The 15678-nt window shown below is 45.7% G+C and overlaps 1 protein-coding gene across 1 annotated transcript; it reads left to right on the forward strand.

Annotated features, from left to right (window-relative positions):
• Positions 1–214: 214 nt before the first annotated feature.
• On the forward strand, positions 215–15080 carry Cyp4f37 (cytochrome P450, family 4, subfamily f, polypeptide 37). Its single transcript, NM_001100187.1, has 13 exons — positions 215–246; positions 587–788; positions 4018–4162; positions 6493–6546; positions 6634–6761; positions 7931–8052; positions 8703–8973; positions 10195–10261; positions 10456–10585; positions 13075–13208; positions 13325–13389; positions 13554–13636; positions 13872–15080. The coding sequence occupies exons 2-13, from the start codon at positions 591–593 to the stop codon at positions 14113–14115; spliced, it is 1641 nt and encodes a 546-aa protein (NP_001093657.1). The 5' UTR covers positions 215–246; positions 587–590; the 3' UTR covers positions 14116–15080.
• The last annotated feature ends 598 nt before the right edge of the window (positions 15081–15678 follow it).

Raw genomic sequence — 15678 nt, forward strand, 5'->3', positions numbered from 1 at the left:
CCTAAATGCAACCTGCCTGTGTGTGTTGCCCTGAGTCTCCCCTCCACTCCAGTCTGGTCCTGCCCAACTTGATTTGGCCTGATGCCCAAGCAGGGAGGAAGTGGCTGAGCCTGGGAGGGATTTGATTGGTTCAGTCCAGCCTAACCCAGCCTCCCACACAGCTCCCTGAAGTTAGGAAGCAGGGGATAAATGTTTTTCACAGGAGTGGGGAAAAGGTCTTAGAGGATCAGCAGCTCCTGAGATAAGGTACCGACTTCGGCTCTGAGGCAAGAGAGGGTCCTGACTCTGATCAGGATGGGTTTATCAGCGTTGGGATGGTTCCATGGAGACAACTGGCACAAGTGACCCTGGGTTCCTGCATAACCATTTGTGCTTCAGGCAGAGCCATCCCAGACTTTCAACAGCTCTTGTCTGTGTGTTCCCTGCCTTCTTCTCTCTCTCTCATTCTGCCTCTTCCTGTATCTCCCTCCCCTTCCCTGCTCTACTCCCTGCTCTACTCTATAGTCTCTGCCCATGCTCAAAATTCTGAAGTTTTCCAGGTTCCTCTTCCAAACCTCAGAATTTCCTCCTGTGTCTGTATGCTCAGCAGGATGCTGCGGCTAAGTGTGTCTGGGCTGGACCTGGGCTCTGTGGTGACCTTGTCATGGCATCTTCTGCTGCTTGGAGCGGCATCTTGGATTTTGGCCAGAATCCTTGCCTGGACTTACTCATTCTGTGAGAACTGCTCCCGCCTCAGATGTTTCCCTCAGCCTCCTAAAAGAAACTGGTTTTTGGGTCACTTGGGCATGGTGAGTATGGCGGCAGATAGGCTCAGGTATCGGGGTGTATGTGTTCCCTAGAAGTTAGGAAAGGTCTGGATCCTGTAGCAGGGAGAAGCATAGTAAGTTAGTTGGGCCACTCTCCTCATCACAACACCACATTCATTTATCTTTCTTTCCAAGTTGTCCTCATCAGCCTTTCTCTCTTCCTTACCTGGCACCAGCCTACTGTGGGCCATACTCTCAGCAGGACTGAGGATTCCTCAAGTTCCTGGATATGTGTCATAGTCAGTGGATCCCATGGTGAATAGCACAGAGTAGTGGCATCCCTGGTATATTCTGTTTCACTGCTGGATTTGAGGTCTTCCTTCAGTATGTCCAAGGTCTTGCCTCCTGTCTGGCTCATCTCTCTTGGTTTCAGATCAGTGTCTGTATCTCTCTGGTTTGCTATTTGCCCTGTAGGATTCAGCTGCGATTTCTTACCTCCACCTACTGTTTGGGTGCAGAAGAGAGATTGTAGTTTTTTTCCCTTCCACTTCTTGGCCACTGTCCTTCCTCATCTTGCCCTCTGTCCTGAAGATGCATTAGTGGGCTCCATTATGCAATGTAGGTCAAGGATGAACACTTACTTTTTAACATTGGTAGTGATTATTTGAAGTGCTTAAAGTTTGTGCATGCTAAGCAATGACTTTTTTCCAAAGGCACATCACAGCATGACCGTTTTCCTCTGGTCTCATCATGACTACACTTCCTACTCAGCACCCTTGCCTGGTCACCAGGTTCCCTTGCTCCATGCTGCCCCATGTTGCAGAACCACATCTTGGGATTAGATCACTCATAATAGGGATATCATCACCATTGCCATACATTCAAGTACTGCTTCTCTCAACAGAATCCTCTTTCCTACCAACATTCTCATGTAACCATTGTTATCCAATGTCTTCTCACCATCACCATCCTTTATGCATACTAACTTATCAGCTTCCTTACAGTTCCCTTTCATCTCCCCATGAGTTCAGATTCCTATCAAGATTTCAAGTGTGAGGTTCTTGACAATTCATTTTTTCCTTTAGGTATTTGGAAAAGTGTTACTTTTGATGACCCCCCCCCCCAAACTCCCATATGTTGTGTTTTGTTATCCACAGTGATACTGTAGAGTCAGGTGACATGTCTCCTCACATTCTTATACCTCCAATATGGTCTGGCTGTACTAAATCTCCCGTCCTTTGCTCCTCCTCCTCCTCTCCCACTTCTTCTTCACGTCCTTCTCCGTCTCCTTCTCCTTCTCCTTCTCCTTCTCCTTCTCCTTCTCCTTCTCCTTCTCCTCCTCCTCTCCCTCCTCCTCCTCTTCCCCTCTCCCTTCCCCTCCCCCTCCCCCTCCCCCTTCCCCTCCCCCTCCCCCTCCCCCTCCCCCTCCCCCTCCCCCTCCTCCTCCTCCTCCTCCTCCTCCTCCTCCTCCTCCTCCTCCTCCTCCTCCTCCTCTTCTTCTTCTTCTTCTTCTTCTTCTTCTTCTTCTTCTTCTTCTTCTTCTTCTTCTTCTTCTTCTTCTTCTTCTTCCTTCTCCTCCTCCTCCTCTTCTTCTTCCTCCTCCTCCTAGTCATCTTCGTCTGGCTCAACTTCTTTTTCTTCCTGTTCCTGTTCTTGTTTTGCTTGTTCTTCTTTTTCTCATTCTCCTCATCCCCTCCTCTTCCTTCTCCTACTCCTTCTACTTCTTCTTCTACTTGTACTTCTTCTACTTGTTTTTGTCCTTTTTGTTCTTGTTCTTGTTTTTGTTGTTCTTCTTGATTTTATTTTTCATTGTCTACTTGTACCTTGCTTTTCTGTGTAGCTTTGGCTCTCTTGGAACTTGTTTTGTATGCCAGGATGACCTAAAACTCACAGAGACCTGCGTCTGTTTCCCAAGGGATTAAATGTGCCAACTCCATCAGGCTTTTGCCATCTAATTATGGACAAAGGATCATTGTCATTGGCTGCTCCCTTCCATGCTTGTTTCTTATTTCTCTCACCCTTGATTACCATGTCCCTGAGTCCTGACTCTATCTCCTTCATTTTCTCACAGCTCTTTGGTGGTTTGTCCACATTTCCTGGTAGCTCCTATTTGGCTCCAGAATTAAATCCTTCTTGGTCTCCTCTTTGCTCCCTGAGGTTCTTCTCTGTCCACTGCTGGATCCTCTTCCCTCTGACCTTTCCACATGACTCCTCTGTCACCTTCTCCCATTTTCCCTCTATTGTCTTTCTTAAAACTTTCTCCTTACCTGAGGGACACAACTCCTAAGTCATTCATCAGTTCCCTGCTTAGATGACTTCCAAGTTCACACTTCTCTGGAGCTGGGGATCAATATTTGGAAACCTCTGAGATTGTTTGCTGCAATTCTTTGGAAGTTCCTGCAGAGAACTGGTCTTAATAGGTTGTGGTGAATTAGGGACAAGTGAGAGAATTGGATGGGATAAAATTAGCTGGAGGTTTATACTTAACTGGAGTGGAGGATGGAGGACTGAGGAAGGAAGGGTTGAAGAGGAGAGATAGATGATTTAGGTATAGGAAAATTCCCATAGAGAAAAAGATACAGAGATGCCAGAGAGAATGGAAAGTGAGTGATGAGATGAAGGAAATGGAGAAAAATCTGAATCATGATAAAGAAATAAATACAGAAAAATATATTGAGATCTACCACTTTAATCATTTCTCTTTGCTACCAGTTATATATCACAACTTTCGATGTAATCTACCTATGTCGTCTATCACGTAACTGTCTATATATCTTATTCATATATGTATGCATGTGTATGTATACATATATATAATCTCAGAACCCTACCGTGCATCCCCTTCTGTATATCTATCCATCTATCCTCTTTATCATCAATCCCTCTATCAAGTAGTCACATATCATCTACAATTCAGACTGTGTGTATGAATCTATCTATCTATCTATCTATCTATCTATCTATCTATCTATCTATCTATCTATTGATCTATCTATCTACTATCTATCTATTCATCCATCCGTCCATTGATTCTTCAATTATCTATATCTACATCACAAAACAAAGGGATAAGCAGAGTGATGTGTCAGAGAGAGCGACATGGATAGACTCATGTGTACAGGAAGGGGCACATGTAGTTGAAGTATTGACTCATCAAGGGATTGGAATGAGTGGTCCAAGCAGGATGGTTAGAGGGATGAGCATGTTAAGTAGAAAACATGAGCACCTACCATACCATGCATGGACTGGCCTCAACCTTCTCTATTCTCAGATTGAGCACAATGAGGAAGGCATGCAGCTGATGACTGAAGCAGGCCAGACTTACCGAGATGTCCATCTCTGTTGGCTGGGACCAGTGATCCCTGTGCTGAGGATTGTTGACCCTGCATTTGTTGCCCCCCTGCTCCTGGCCTCAGGTATCCATTCTAGGATCCCAACCATTGGCTTCTTCTCTGTCCCTTATCTCAGCTCACTCTATCCCGGGATTGACCAGGCTGAGCAGCAGATGGGGCTGAATCTGTCAGTGGCCATGTCTCTGTGGCTAACCTGTTGAGTGACTTTGGATAAGGTCCTGAGTCTCTCTTGCTGCTACAATCTGAGCTGTGAGTGATAGAAGCTCAACCCAGTCTGATCTAAGGCAGGGAAGAAATGTATTGGATGGGATCTACTTTGTGGTAGAACACTTGCCTACCATGAACAAAGTAGCAGGTTCCATCTGAGAACTGGGAATAATAACCTATGTCTTAGATGAAACATATATGTGTATGCTTATGGCTGTGGTCGCATGTGTGTTGGTCCATATTCATGTGTGTGTGTATACATGTGGAGGATAGTAGACAACATGAGTTGCTATCCTTGGAACTCTTTTTTTTTTTTTTTTTGATACCAGACCTCTCTCTTCTCTGGAGCTCACCCATCCATCTGGTCTGTCTGGCCAGTAAGCCCCAGGGATTCTCCTATCTCTACCTTTCCAGCAGTAGCAACAGCATACAAACATTTAAAGATATTTATTTTTGAGGCCATTATTTATTATTTTGAGATATTTTGTAGCTCTAGGTGACGTGGAGTCTACTTTATAGACAAGGCTGATCTAGAACTCACAGAGACCCACCTTTGTCTGCCTCCTGAGTGTTGATATTAAAGGCATGTTCTACCATGTCCAACATTTATCTTTAATTTATGAATGTTTGCCTGTATCGATATATGGGTACCCCATGTATGCAGGACCCCCAGTGGCCATAAGAGAGTGGCAGATCCTTTGGAACCAGAGTTACAGGTGGTTGTGAGTTGCCATGTGGGTGTTTTGAAATGAACCTGGGTCTTCTGAAAGAACTATCTTCTACTGACCCATCTCTGCATGCACAGGGATGGAATCTCTAAGTTGTGCTTTATTCAGAAATGATCTGAGAAGAGAGAAAGTGAGTCCACCACCTGAAAAATTACCTTGTATCTCTTCTGCAGCCAGCAATAGTGGATAGATTTACCAGAGCTCACTTCTAGCCGTTTGGTCACAAAGTCAGTCTTGCCTCTGAGATTCAAGATTTCTTTCCTTATCATGTCCTTCATTTATGCCTCATTAACAACCCACTTTGCTGTTAGGTTCAGACTAAAGATGCTGAGTTTGATAAGGCTCTGTGGTGTGGGTATTACATTCTTTTTGGTACTCCCCTGATTGGGAATAGTTAACTCACACTAGCAAACTGTTAGCAATGTGTGCATCTTCTGATATTGACAGTATGTACATACAGATTCTATCCAAACAAATGGGTCTGAATAGTCCTATGTAGAATAGAACAAAATAGTGTTTTTTATTTTTTACTATTTGTCCTCAATGACATTCAACAGCATTCTTGCAAGACGTGTATCTCATGGGTGAACAGTTGATGCTGTGGGAGGCATGTAACATAGGGCGAACTCTTGCCCACCTCCCCAGTTCAGTAAATCTCAGGTGCCACAGCCCCCTTGGATAGAAAGGACCCAAGATGGTGAAAATTTGGGACAGAGCTGGAATGCAAAGAACTGAAGGGAAAGATGCACCAGAGTCCAGAAGGGTGAACCCTGTTCGGTGGGCTCTGGAGGTGCCTGATGGCTGGAGAGGGCAGAAGCAACTCTTCATGGTGGGCACATGGCTCTTAGAATAGAGAAACCCGTAATTCTGAACACTTAATGCTTAATATGGTATAGCGGAGAGAGATAGAGGTATCTCTGGCATATGTAAGTCATATTTGAAACTCAAAAGGAACCACATTGAAATGTCAATCTGGGATTATCTGAAGAACACAAACAGGTGACATCAGACTGTTAAACACTGTGCTATGGCATGTCAGGGAATGTCATGTGTATTCTTTATGACAGGTCATGATAACATGTGCTCCTTATGTGTATACAAGGATATGCCAGGACATGTCAGAGAGCCAAATGGATGGTGTGTCCTAAGTCTTTGCAAAGGCCTATACACTGTTTCTACTAGTCTCAGATGTGGAAAACATGGCAGACCATGTAGCAGTCTTGTCTAAGTGTACTGAGGCATGTTGTGCCCTGCCAGGTGACCTTTTCTCCCCCTGATGCTGCAGCCTGGTCTGGTCCTGCCTCACCTTCTTCCTTTTTTCTGGTTCTTTTGTCCCTGTCCCCTTCCTGCCATCCTGAATTTGGCAGGGAAGTGGAAAGCCTTGGGGCTGGGAGTTCTCTACACTCCCATAGTTCATCTGTCTTCCTCATGGCACCTGATTCTTTTCCTCCATGACAGCTTTGGTGGCCCCAAAGGACACGACTTTCCATACCTTTGTGAAGCCCTGGCTGGGTGAGTTCCTTGAAGTGAGGGTCAGAGGATATCTTAGTGTCAGAGGAAGTTTCAACTTTTGCCCACTGACATTGCTGCCCTTCCCAGGGGATGGGCTCTTCCTGAATTCAGGTGACAAGTGGAGCCGCCATCGCCGTCTGCTGACACCTGCCTTCCACTTTGACATCCTGAAGCCCTATGTGAAGATATTTAACCAGAGTGTGAACATCATGCACGTAAGTTCCTCAAACATAGGGTCCCAAATACAGTATTGCAAAAGGTCATGTATTCAGACAGATGCAGGCTGAGGGAAAGGTTTTGTTCTAGTACTCAGAGACATCAGTTTTCTTCTCATGTTTCTGTTTAAAGATGGGGACATCTTTAAAGTGAGAACAATAATCTGTACCCAAAAGGTGATCAGGATGGCACCCTGGAGTCATGCTCTAGTATGTAGATGAGTTCATAGCAGATAGTGTCTACTCTTCTTCACAGAAGCCCTGAAACGTCAACCAACAGTTGATGTTCACTACAGAAGAAGCTCTTTCTCTGTATGATTCTTGTTTAAACTTCATTGCTCTAAAGCTGGTCATGGTGACCCACTCCTTACTACCTGCCTGGGGAGACTCAAGAAGAAAGACTGTAAATCATTGGCCAGTCCAAGCTACATCAACAAGACCTAGTTTCAAAGAACTAAGATTCTTCACTAAGAAGTTTGTTGGGGAATGGTGGAATATGGTCAAAACTTGTTTGAAAATCAAACCAAACCTAAGGTCTTGTATAGAGCTGAGTTCACTCTGGTTGTCAAGTGTGGATAAATCCTGGTTTCAAAAGGGGAAAAGCAGAAACTTTACATGGACTCACTGTAAAGACTGAGAATGGAGGACTTACAAGAAACTGAAGCCATTTCTAGAGCCAAATACAATGATAATCATCACAAACACTATTGAGCACCTTATACATAGGAAATATTTTGCCAGTTCCATCGTCTATATTGGTTGATGCAGTTTCCATATTGCTATGTTGCACAGATGAATATGACTGCCATATTATGGATGATTAAATGAAAGGTCAGAGAGGTCAGTCTTGTCCAAGTTTACACGGAATAAGAGAGCATGAAAGGTAGAGAGAGCACTGAAGTGTATTTTACAGTTAATTTAGTCATGTCAATTCAATTGTGCTGGAAGACTTCATCAACCTAGCAGGCAGCAAGCTCACCAAGGGCACACAGAGATAGGATTAAACTCGGCTTCGTCTCCTAACTAGTGTCTTCATCTGCGATCATAGCATCTTCTGCTCCCACCAGAGTTGGGATTTCCTTAGTATCAGGGCCCTTTGTGGTGTTTAGCTTTGAGAAGGAGCTCAAGGATCAAAGGCTCATCCCCATCTCTGTCCCTTCTCTGTTCAGGCCAAGTGGAAGCACCTATCCTCGGAAGGCAGTGCACGTCTGGAAATGTTTGAGCACATCAGCCTCATGACCTTGGACAGTCTGCAGAAATGCCTCTTTGGCTTTGACAGCAACTGTCAGGAGTGAGTCCCTGTCTCAGCCTTGAAGCAGAACCTTAAGACAGCCCATGTAGTTTTTCTCTTCTTCTGCCCTTCCATCACCTTCCTTTTTTCTTCTTGGTAGGGTCTCAATCTGTACTTAGTCTGGCCTGGGACTCATTATGTAGATTAGATTGGCCTTGAGCTTCTTCTTGTATCTACTTCCTGATTTTGGGTTCAGAGTCAGGAGCCACCAATTCCAGCAGGTGGCCAGATCTTAAAGATGTTGAATACCACCAAGCCAGAAGGATGTGAACTCCATCCTGTGTATCCCAGAGCATAAGAGAAGGTGTCTGTATAAGGGGTGGGGTTCCTAGTCACAGTGAGCATGGGTAATCAAATCAATAGAGGAGCTTCATAGAGTTACAGGAGGTAAGGAGCCTGGAGAGGAGGGTCTGATCCTGGGCAGAGTCACAGGAAATCACGGGAAGAGCGGAAACAGATGCTGAGTGAATGAGGAGATGAAATGAAGTCCATTTGTACCCTGGGATCTGGCTCAGAAGGCTACTTGTGGGGAGCAAGAAACAGAATTTGTGTGTCATAGACACCCTTTGCTGGGTAGATCCTAATCCTGGAACTCTGGCTGAAGTTTTCCTGTGTGTTAACTTGCCTCCTCTCTCTGTCTTTTCCTGCAGGTCTCCCAGTGAATACATTTCTGCCATCTTGGAACTCAGCTCCCTCGTAATAAAAAGGTCACATCAGCTCTTCTTGTTCGTGGACTTCCTGTATTACCACACTGCTGATGGGCGGCGCTTCCGCAAGGCCTGTGACCTGGTGCACAACTTCACAGATGCTGTCATTAGGGAGAGACGGCACACTCTCTCCAGCCAAAACCATGATGAGTTCTTGAAGTCCAAGACTAAGTCTAAGACTCTGGACTTCATTGACGTTCTCTTGTTGGCCAAGGTGTGCTCATGTGGGGTCTGGGTTACAGGAACCATCATGGTCAGTGTTAGATAGAAGCCTGATTTGGCCAGGAAGTCTTGGGGAGTTACAGACTGTGCTTATGAAAACTAGACACCACACAGGGATCCATTTTAGATGTAACTCTTTGAAGGCTCTGCTAAAAGAGCAAACGGTGGGCAGGAAACTAAGGGAGAAATGGAATCAGGCTGTGGAGAAGAGAGAGGAGGCACCTTGTGTGCACAACTGGTCTCAGACTCTGTGTCCTATCACCTGTCTTAGGGTTTCATTGCTGTGAAGGGACAACATGACCAAGGTAACTCTTATAAAGGACAACACTTATTTGGGGCTGGCTTAGAGTTTCAGAGTTTCAGTCCCTTATTATCATGGAGGGAAGCATGGCAGTGTGGAGGCAGACATAGTGCTGGAGCAGGAGCTGAGAGTTGTAAGTCTTCTGAAGGCAGCCAGGAAGAGTCTGTCTTCTGCATCGTAGAGACTGAGCATAAAGAGACCTCAAAGACTGAAGGCATGACCATCTAGAAACTGCCCCACCTGGGGATCCATCCCATAAACAACCACCAAACCCAGACACTATTGCAGATGCCAACAAGAGCTTGCTGACAGGCAAGTGATATAGCTGTCTCCTGAGAGGCTCTGCTAGTGCCTGACTAATACAGAAGTGGATGCTCACAGTCATCCATTAGACAGAGTACAGGGTCCCCAATTAAGGAGCTAGAGAAAGTACCCACAGAGCGGAACGGGTTTGCAGCCCCATAGGAGGAACATCAATATGAACTAACCAGTATCCCTAGAGCTCCCTGGGACTAAACCACCAATCAAAGAAAACACACAGAGAGACTCAAGGCTCTAACTGCATATGTAGCTGAGGATGGCCTAGTCGGTCATCAATGGGAGGAGATGCCCTTGGTCCTGTGAAGGTTCTATGCCCCAGTATAGGGTAGTGCCTGGGACAGGATGTGGGAGTGGGAGGGTTGGGGTGAGGATAGGGTATTTTCGGGGGCAAAACTAGAAAAGGGAATAACATTTGAAATGTAAATAAAGAAAATACCTAATTTAAAATAAAAGGGAGACCTCAAAGCCTACCTACACAGGGACACAGTTCCTCCAGCAAGGCCACACCTCTTCTCTGTGGTCAAGCATTCAAACATGTGGGTGGTCTGCACACACACATGGTGTGAATCGAGGGTCTTGTTTTGTCTTCAGGATGAACATGGAAAGGAGCTGTCAGATGAGGACATCCGGGCAGAGGCTGACACCTTTATGTTTGGAGGTGAGAGTCCCTGTGTAGGGCTACAGAGGAGGTAGAGGTGTGCCAGTCTCAAGTAACTATTTTGGGGAGACCTAGACTCCCTCCATTCTTTCTTTCCATCCATCCCTTTTTGGAGCCTTTCTGTCTGGATACAAGTGCCCCATTTTGCTGAAACAGGCCAGGGACACAACCCTGCTTGTCTCTCTACCCTTCAGGCCATGACACGACAGCCAGTGCACTCTCCTGGATCCTGTACAACCTGGCGAGGCACCCCGAATACCAGGAGCGCTGCCGGCAGGAGGTTCAGGAGCTGCTGAGGGGCCGAGAGCCCCAGGAGATTGAATGGTGAGCATGATAGTCTCTGCTCTTGGAGCTTCTGGTCATCATGTTCTTTGCTGTATTTATTACAGGGTGTGTCTATGTAGCTCAGGTTGGATTACAGAGTCTTAACCCCCGTGCTTTTAGGGATTACATGCCCAGTTTGGACATCTTCCTTTAGATAATTATGTCTCACATAGCAAATTAGGTTTTGTTATAGAGTTTTCAAACCCAACTTGATTTTTCTTGATTCTCCTCCTCCCATCTTGTGAATTTCCTTCTGGCTTTTGTTCCCCTCTTCTCTTGTAGTTTATAGACACCTCTTTTTCAATCCTTTTGTAATCCCAGGGTGTATCTTGTCAAGTTTTTAGTAATATTTTATACATTTCAAAATACCAAAGCTGTTCTTCCAGGTCCTGAGGTCAATCCTCAATAACCACATCGTGGCTCACCATGGTCTGTCATGGGATCTGATGCCCTCTTCTGGTATTTCAGCAACAGCATACTCATATATATTAAATAAATAAATAAAACAAAATACCAAGCGGGGGGGTGGGGAGGATTTTTTAGACTCATCTTGCAGAAATGACAAATCTTTGGAATGATATAGTCTTTTAATTTCCTCACTGTTTTAGTGTTTTCGATGTATTTGAGAATCTACCCTATATTTGGAGAGGCCAAGAATTTTTGTTTTGTTCTGTTTTTAGATAGAGTCATATTGTGTTGCCCTGGCTCACCTGGAGCTCACTGTGTAGACCAGGCTGGTCTCAAAGTCTTAGAGATTTGCCTTCCTCTGCCTCCCATGTTCTGGGTTTAAAGGTGTGTGCCATCACGATGTGCAAGCATTTGTTTTATTTATGTATCTATTGAGACAGCTGCCTTCTTCGACATGACAGCCTCCAGCTTACTCTTTTTTTTTTTCCTTCTGCGGAAAAAGCTTTATTGCTTACATCTTCAGGAGCAAGAGCTCCAGCTTACTCTTTAGCCTCTACCTCTCCAGTCCTGGATTTCTTTTCCGGGCTCCATTTAATTATTTTTGTTGCTAATTGCTAGTTTTCTTAACATCTTCCTCAAAATCACATCTCTACTTCTCTGCGGTGTGTACTGTCTTCTTATGCCTGTGTTCCACAGGCCTCATGAATAAAGTAGTTTTTAAGAAAATGTTTCCATTTTTATCATTATAGTTTTATAATAAGTTTTAGTGAGATTGGCTCCATCTTTTATTTTTTTAATTTTATTTTACTAGATATTTTCTTTATTTATATTTCAAATGCTATCCTGAAAGTTCCCTATACCCTCCCCCTGCCTTGCTCCCCTACCCACCCACTCCCACTTCTTGGCCCTGGCATTCCCCCGTATTGGGGCATATAAAGTTTGACAGACCTAGGGGCCTCTCTTCCCAATGATGGCCGCGTAGGCCATCTTCTGCTACACATGCAGCTAGAGACACGAGCTCTGGGGGTATTGGTTAGTTCATATTGTTGTTCCACCTATAGGGTTGCAGACCCCTTCAGCTCCTTTGGTACTTTCTCTAGCTCCTCCATTGGGGGCCCTGTGTTCCATCTTATAGATGACTATGAGCATCCACTTCTGTATTTGCCAGGCACTGGCATAGCCTCATACGAGACAGCTATAACAGGGTCCCTTCATCAAAATCTTGCTGGCATGTGCAATAGTGTCTGAATTTGTTGGCTGATCATGGGATAGATCCCCAGGTGGGATAGTTTCTGTATAGTCTATCCTTTCATCTTAGCTCTAAACTTTGTCTCTGTAACTCCTTTCATGGGTATTTTGTTCCCTGTTCTAAGGAGGAATGAAGTATCCACATGTTGGTCTTCCTTCTTGATTTTCTTGTGTTTTGCAAATTGTATCGTGGGTATTCTAAGTTTCTGGGCTAATATCCACTTATCAGTGAGTGCATATATAGTGACTTCTTTTGTGATTGGGTTATCTCACTAAGGATGATATCCTCCAGATATATCCATTTGCCCAAGAATTTCATAAATTCATTGTTGTTAATAGCTGAGTAATACTCCATTGTGTAAATGTACCAACCACATTTTCTGTATCCATTCCTCTGTTGAGGGACATCTCCATCTTTTATTTTTAAAACCACTTTTCAGTGCCAGCTTTAACTTCACTAGATATTCATTCTTCTAACTAGAATAAAGTTGTTAAGTGGGGTGCAGTTAGTGGGGGACATTTGCTTCCCCCTTCCCATGTTTTTGAGATTTCAGGGGAGAGTAGTGTTAATCTTTGATCTAAGGACCTAGATCTTAGTTGACCCCTATGGCATCAAAACTTGGGAAGTGGAATGACAAATACAGGAGTTCAAGGTTGTTCTTAGTAGTTAGACACAAACACACAAAGGAACTGGCAAGCATCCTTGATTCATCTAGAATATAATTTGTTCCATGACTAAGCATGAGAGGCGAGTGGTTAATCCAACCAGAGGCTGATGAGGCTGAGCTTAGACTTTGTTTTGCTCCTGAATAATTGTGCGCTGTGTTCCTTAGGGACGACCTGGCCCAGCTACCCTTCCTGACCATGTGCATCAAGGAGAGTCTGCGGCTGCATCCCCCAGTCATAGATCTCCTCCGCCGCTGCACCCGGGACATTGTGCTACCTGATGGCCGGGTCATCCCTAAAGGTGTCCTGAAAGTCAAGGGCGAAGGGAGGAGCAGATGGGAAGCATCTGAGTAGGGTGATGGTCTCTAGGGGCAGCTTGGACCTGGCTAGTACTGACTGGATCCTCCTACCCAACAGGGAACATCTGTGTCATCAGCATCTTTGGTATTCATCACAATCCATCAGTCTGGCCAGACCCTGAGGTGGGGGCTCCTCCAGGCATTGCTGGGAGGGACATGGGAAGGGGATGTAGCCCCAACCTGGAAACAAGAAGCTGTCACCCCTGTCTCTATGTCTACTTTTGGGGGGCTGGCTGGGTGTGCGCAAAGAAGCAACCTAGAAAGCCTCATCTTGCCCCTCCCCTCAGGTCTATGACCCCTTCCGCTTTGACCCAGAAAACGCACACAAGAGGCCTCCTCTGGCTTTTATTCCCTTTTCTGCCGGGCCCAGGTGAGACCAGATGGCTTGTGGTGATGGGTGGATTCTGGGGCTGACAGTGGGAATAGGGTGGAGCTGGGATGGTTGGGTTCTAGTTCTCCTTACCACCCTCTGCTCAGAGAATGTGCAAAAGTCTGCAGAACCCAGGGTTGGAAGTTGAAGGGCTGACCAGGACTGGGTCAGGTTGGGTCCAGGAGCTCCTTTCTAGGCAGAGCTCAGTCAGAGTCCCCATCCTGTCACTCCGCAGGAACTGCATAGGACAGACTTTCGCTATGAATGAGATGATGGTGGCACTGGCGTTGACTCTGCTGCGCTTCCGCATCCTGCCGGATGACAAGGAGCCGCGCCGGAAGCCAGAGATAATCCTGCGGGCGGAGGGCGGGTTGTGGCTGCGGGTGGAGCCGCTGAGCACAGTGCTGAAGGACTCCAAACCTGACCTTGAGGCTTCTTTACCCCACCCTCCAATTGTTCTCTCCGGTTCTCAGAATTAGCTTGGCTCCACAGAACGCCAGCAGGGGGCGCTAGAGGGCCACAGAATCAGCCGTGGTCTCTGAAGAGAATGGGTTGGTGTCTTTGAGGCAAAGTACCTGTTTGCTGATTTAGCCCAGCAAGGCTTTCACGCTGAGAGTTCTTTTCCAGTCGAAGCTTGGACTTCATCCTGTTAAAGTCACTGTAGATTTTGGAGCAGATTAGGAGAGGGAGTCGAGTTTCTGGCATGCTTGGCACTCTTTAGTCACTGAAACAAAGCCTAATCGCACTCTTTCCACTTTCTTCTGCCTTCTCTTCCTCTTCGTTATATTTGAAGCGCTCTTCCAGTGTTTTGGCTTCTTAGAGCTGCACTTACAGCAGTGGGCTGCCACAGTACCCCTGGGGGGTGGGGGTGGGGTTGTTTATAAAGTTTGACTAAAATGGTTTCTCAGAAAGGTCTGTCTTGGCACCTTTGAGAAGGATGTTAAATGACATTCTGGGCTTGTGATTCCCAAGGTCCTAAGGCATCTTAAAGTAAACAAAGTCCCAGAATCCTTCATTAACTTATGTCCTGGGTCGTGTTCACTGAGACTCCCACTTAGTTCACAGGAATCTTCTAATTTTCCTTTCTAGTAGCACCTCTGGGCTTTGATCCCTTCACCCTCTCACGAACCCATTAAAAACAGTGTCAGGTGGACGCTGTGACTCAACCCTGAGATCCAGTCCCTGTGACAGGGGGATCGTGAGTTGGAGACTATCTTGGAATACATAGAAAGTCCTGGCAGGCCTTGCCTTCCCCCACTCCCTCCGCCTTGCTAAACTGTTAGACTACATTCCTAAAGCGAGCCACCAAGATCTATTCCCTTACTTGGTCACTTCCTCCTCTTGAGGCTGACTACCAAAGTGCAGCTATCACACTATTGAAGTACAGCAATCAAAAGCCCTCTTTGTTTCCTCTAATTAGCATGTCTAATTAAACACTCCATCCTAATACCTGGTTTCTTAATTTACCTTTATAAACTGCCATTTGCCTATGGGCTACATTGGTCTCCTCTCTATCCAGAAGTCCTTTGTCCCATTCTGGGACAAACAACCTTCTCCCATCTCTTGTGTTTCCCACCCCTTCTCCCCTGTCCTTTACCCCTTGTCTTTGTTTCCTATTTCCTGTCCTTTGTCCCTCTGAAGCAAATAAGTCTTGGGGACCCTGTGCAGATATTCTCCCTTTCCCTTTGCTTCTGCCTAGGATCGTGACAACGGATGGCTGCAGGGGGTGGGGAAGTGTAGGTCTTTGCATTCCACAGATCACAACAGATGCCTGTGTAATTCTTAAAAACACAGCTAGGCCTGTTTCTGACTGGCTACAGTCATCTGTTGGTCTCCTGACCATGGAGAATGCTCCCTTTGCAGGACAGTTTGGGAACAGCAGGCTTTGAAAATACTAGTTTTCCCAGGTTTAGTATAATGAACTGCTGCGGGATTCCAGGAGGAACACATACCTCTTTTCTGAAAGTTCTAAGACCTGACACCTGATGCCCTTGATGACAGGACAGAGGTGGCAGCGAGGCTAGGTAGATGGAGGTTGGAGT

This window comes from Mus musculus, chromosome 17 (genome assembly GCF_000001635.26).
Source record: "Mus musculus strain C57BL/6J chromosome 17, GRCm38.p6 C57BL/6J".
Taxonomy (NCBI): Eukaryota; Metazoa; Chordata; class Mammalia; order Rodentia; family Muridae; genus Mus; species Mus musculus.

Coding starts and splice junctions, on each gene's coding strand:
- Cyp4f37 (NM_001100187.1), top strand. CDS start 591: ATGCTGCGGCTAAGTGTGTCTGGGCTGGACCTGGGCTCTGTGGTGACC. Junction 6,547..6,633: donor CTTTGTGAAGCCCTGGCTGG/GTGAGTTCCTTG, acceptor TGCCCTTCCCAG/GGGATGGGCTCTTCCTGAAT. Junction 13,390..13,553: donor CAGTCTGGCCAGACCCTGAG/GTGGGGGCTCCT, acceptor CCCTCCCCTCAG/GTCTATGACCCCTTCCGCTT.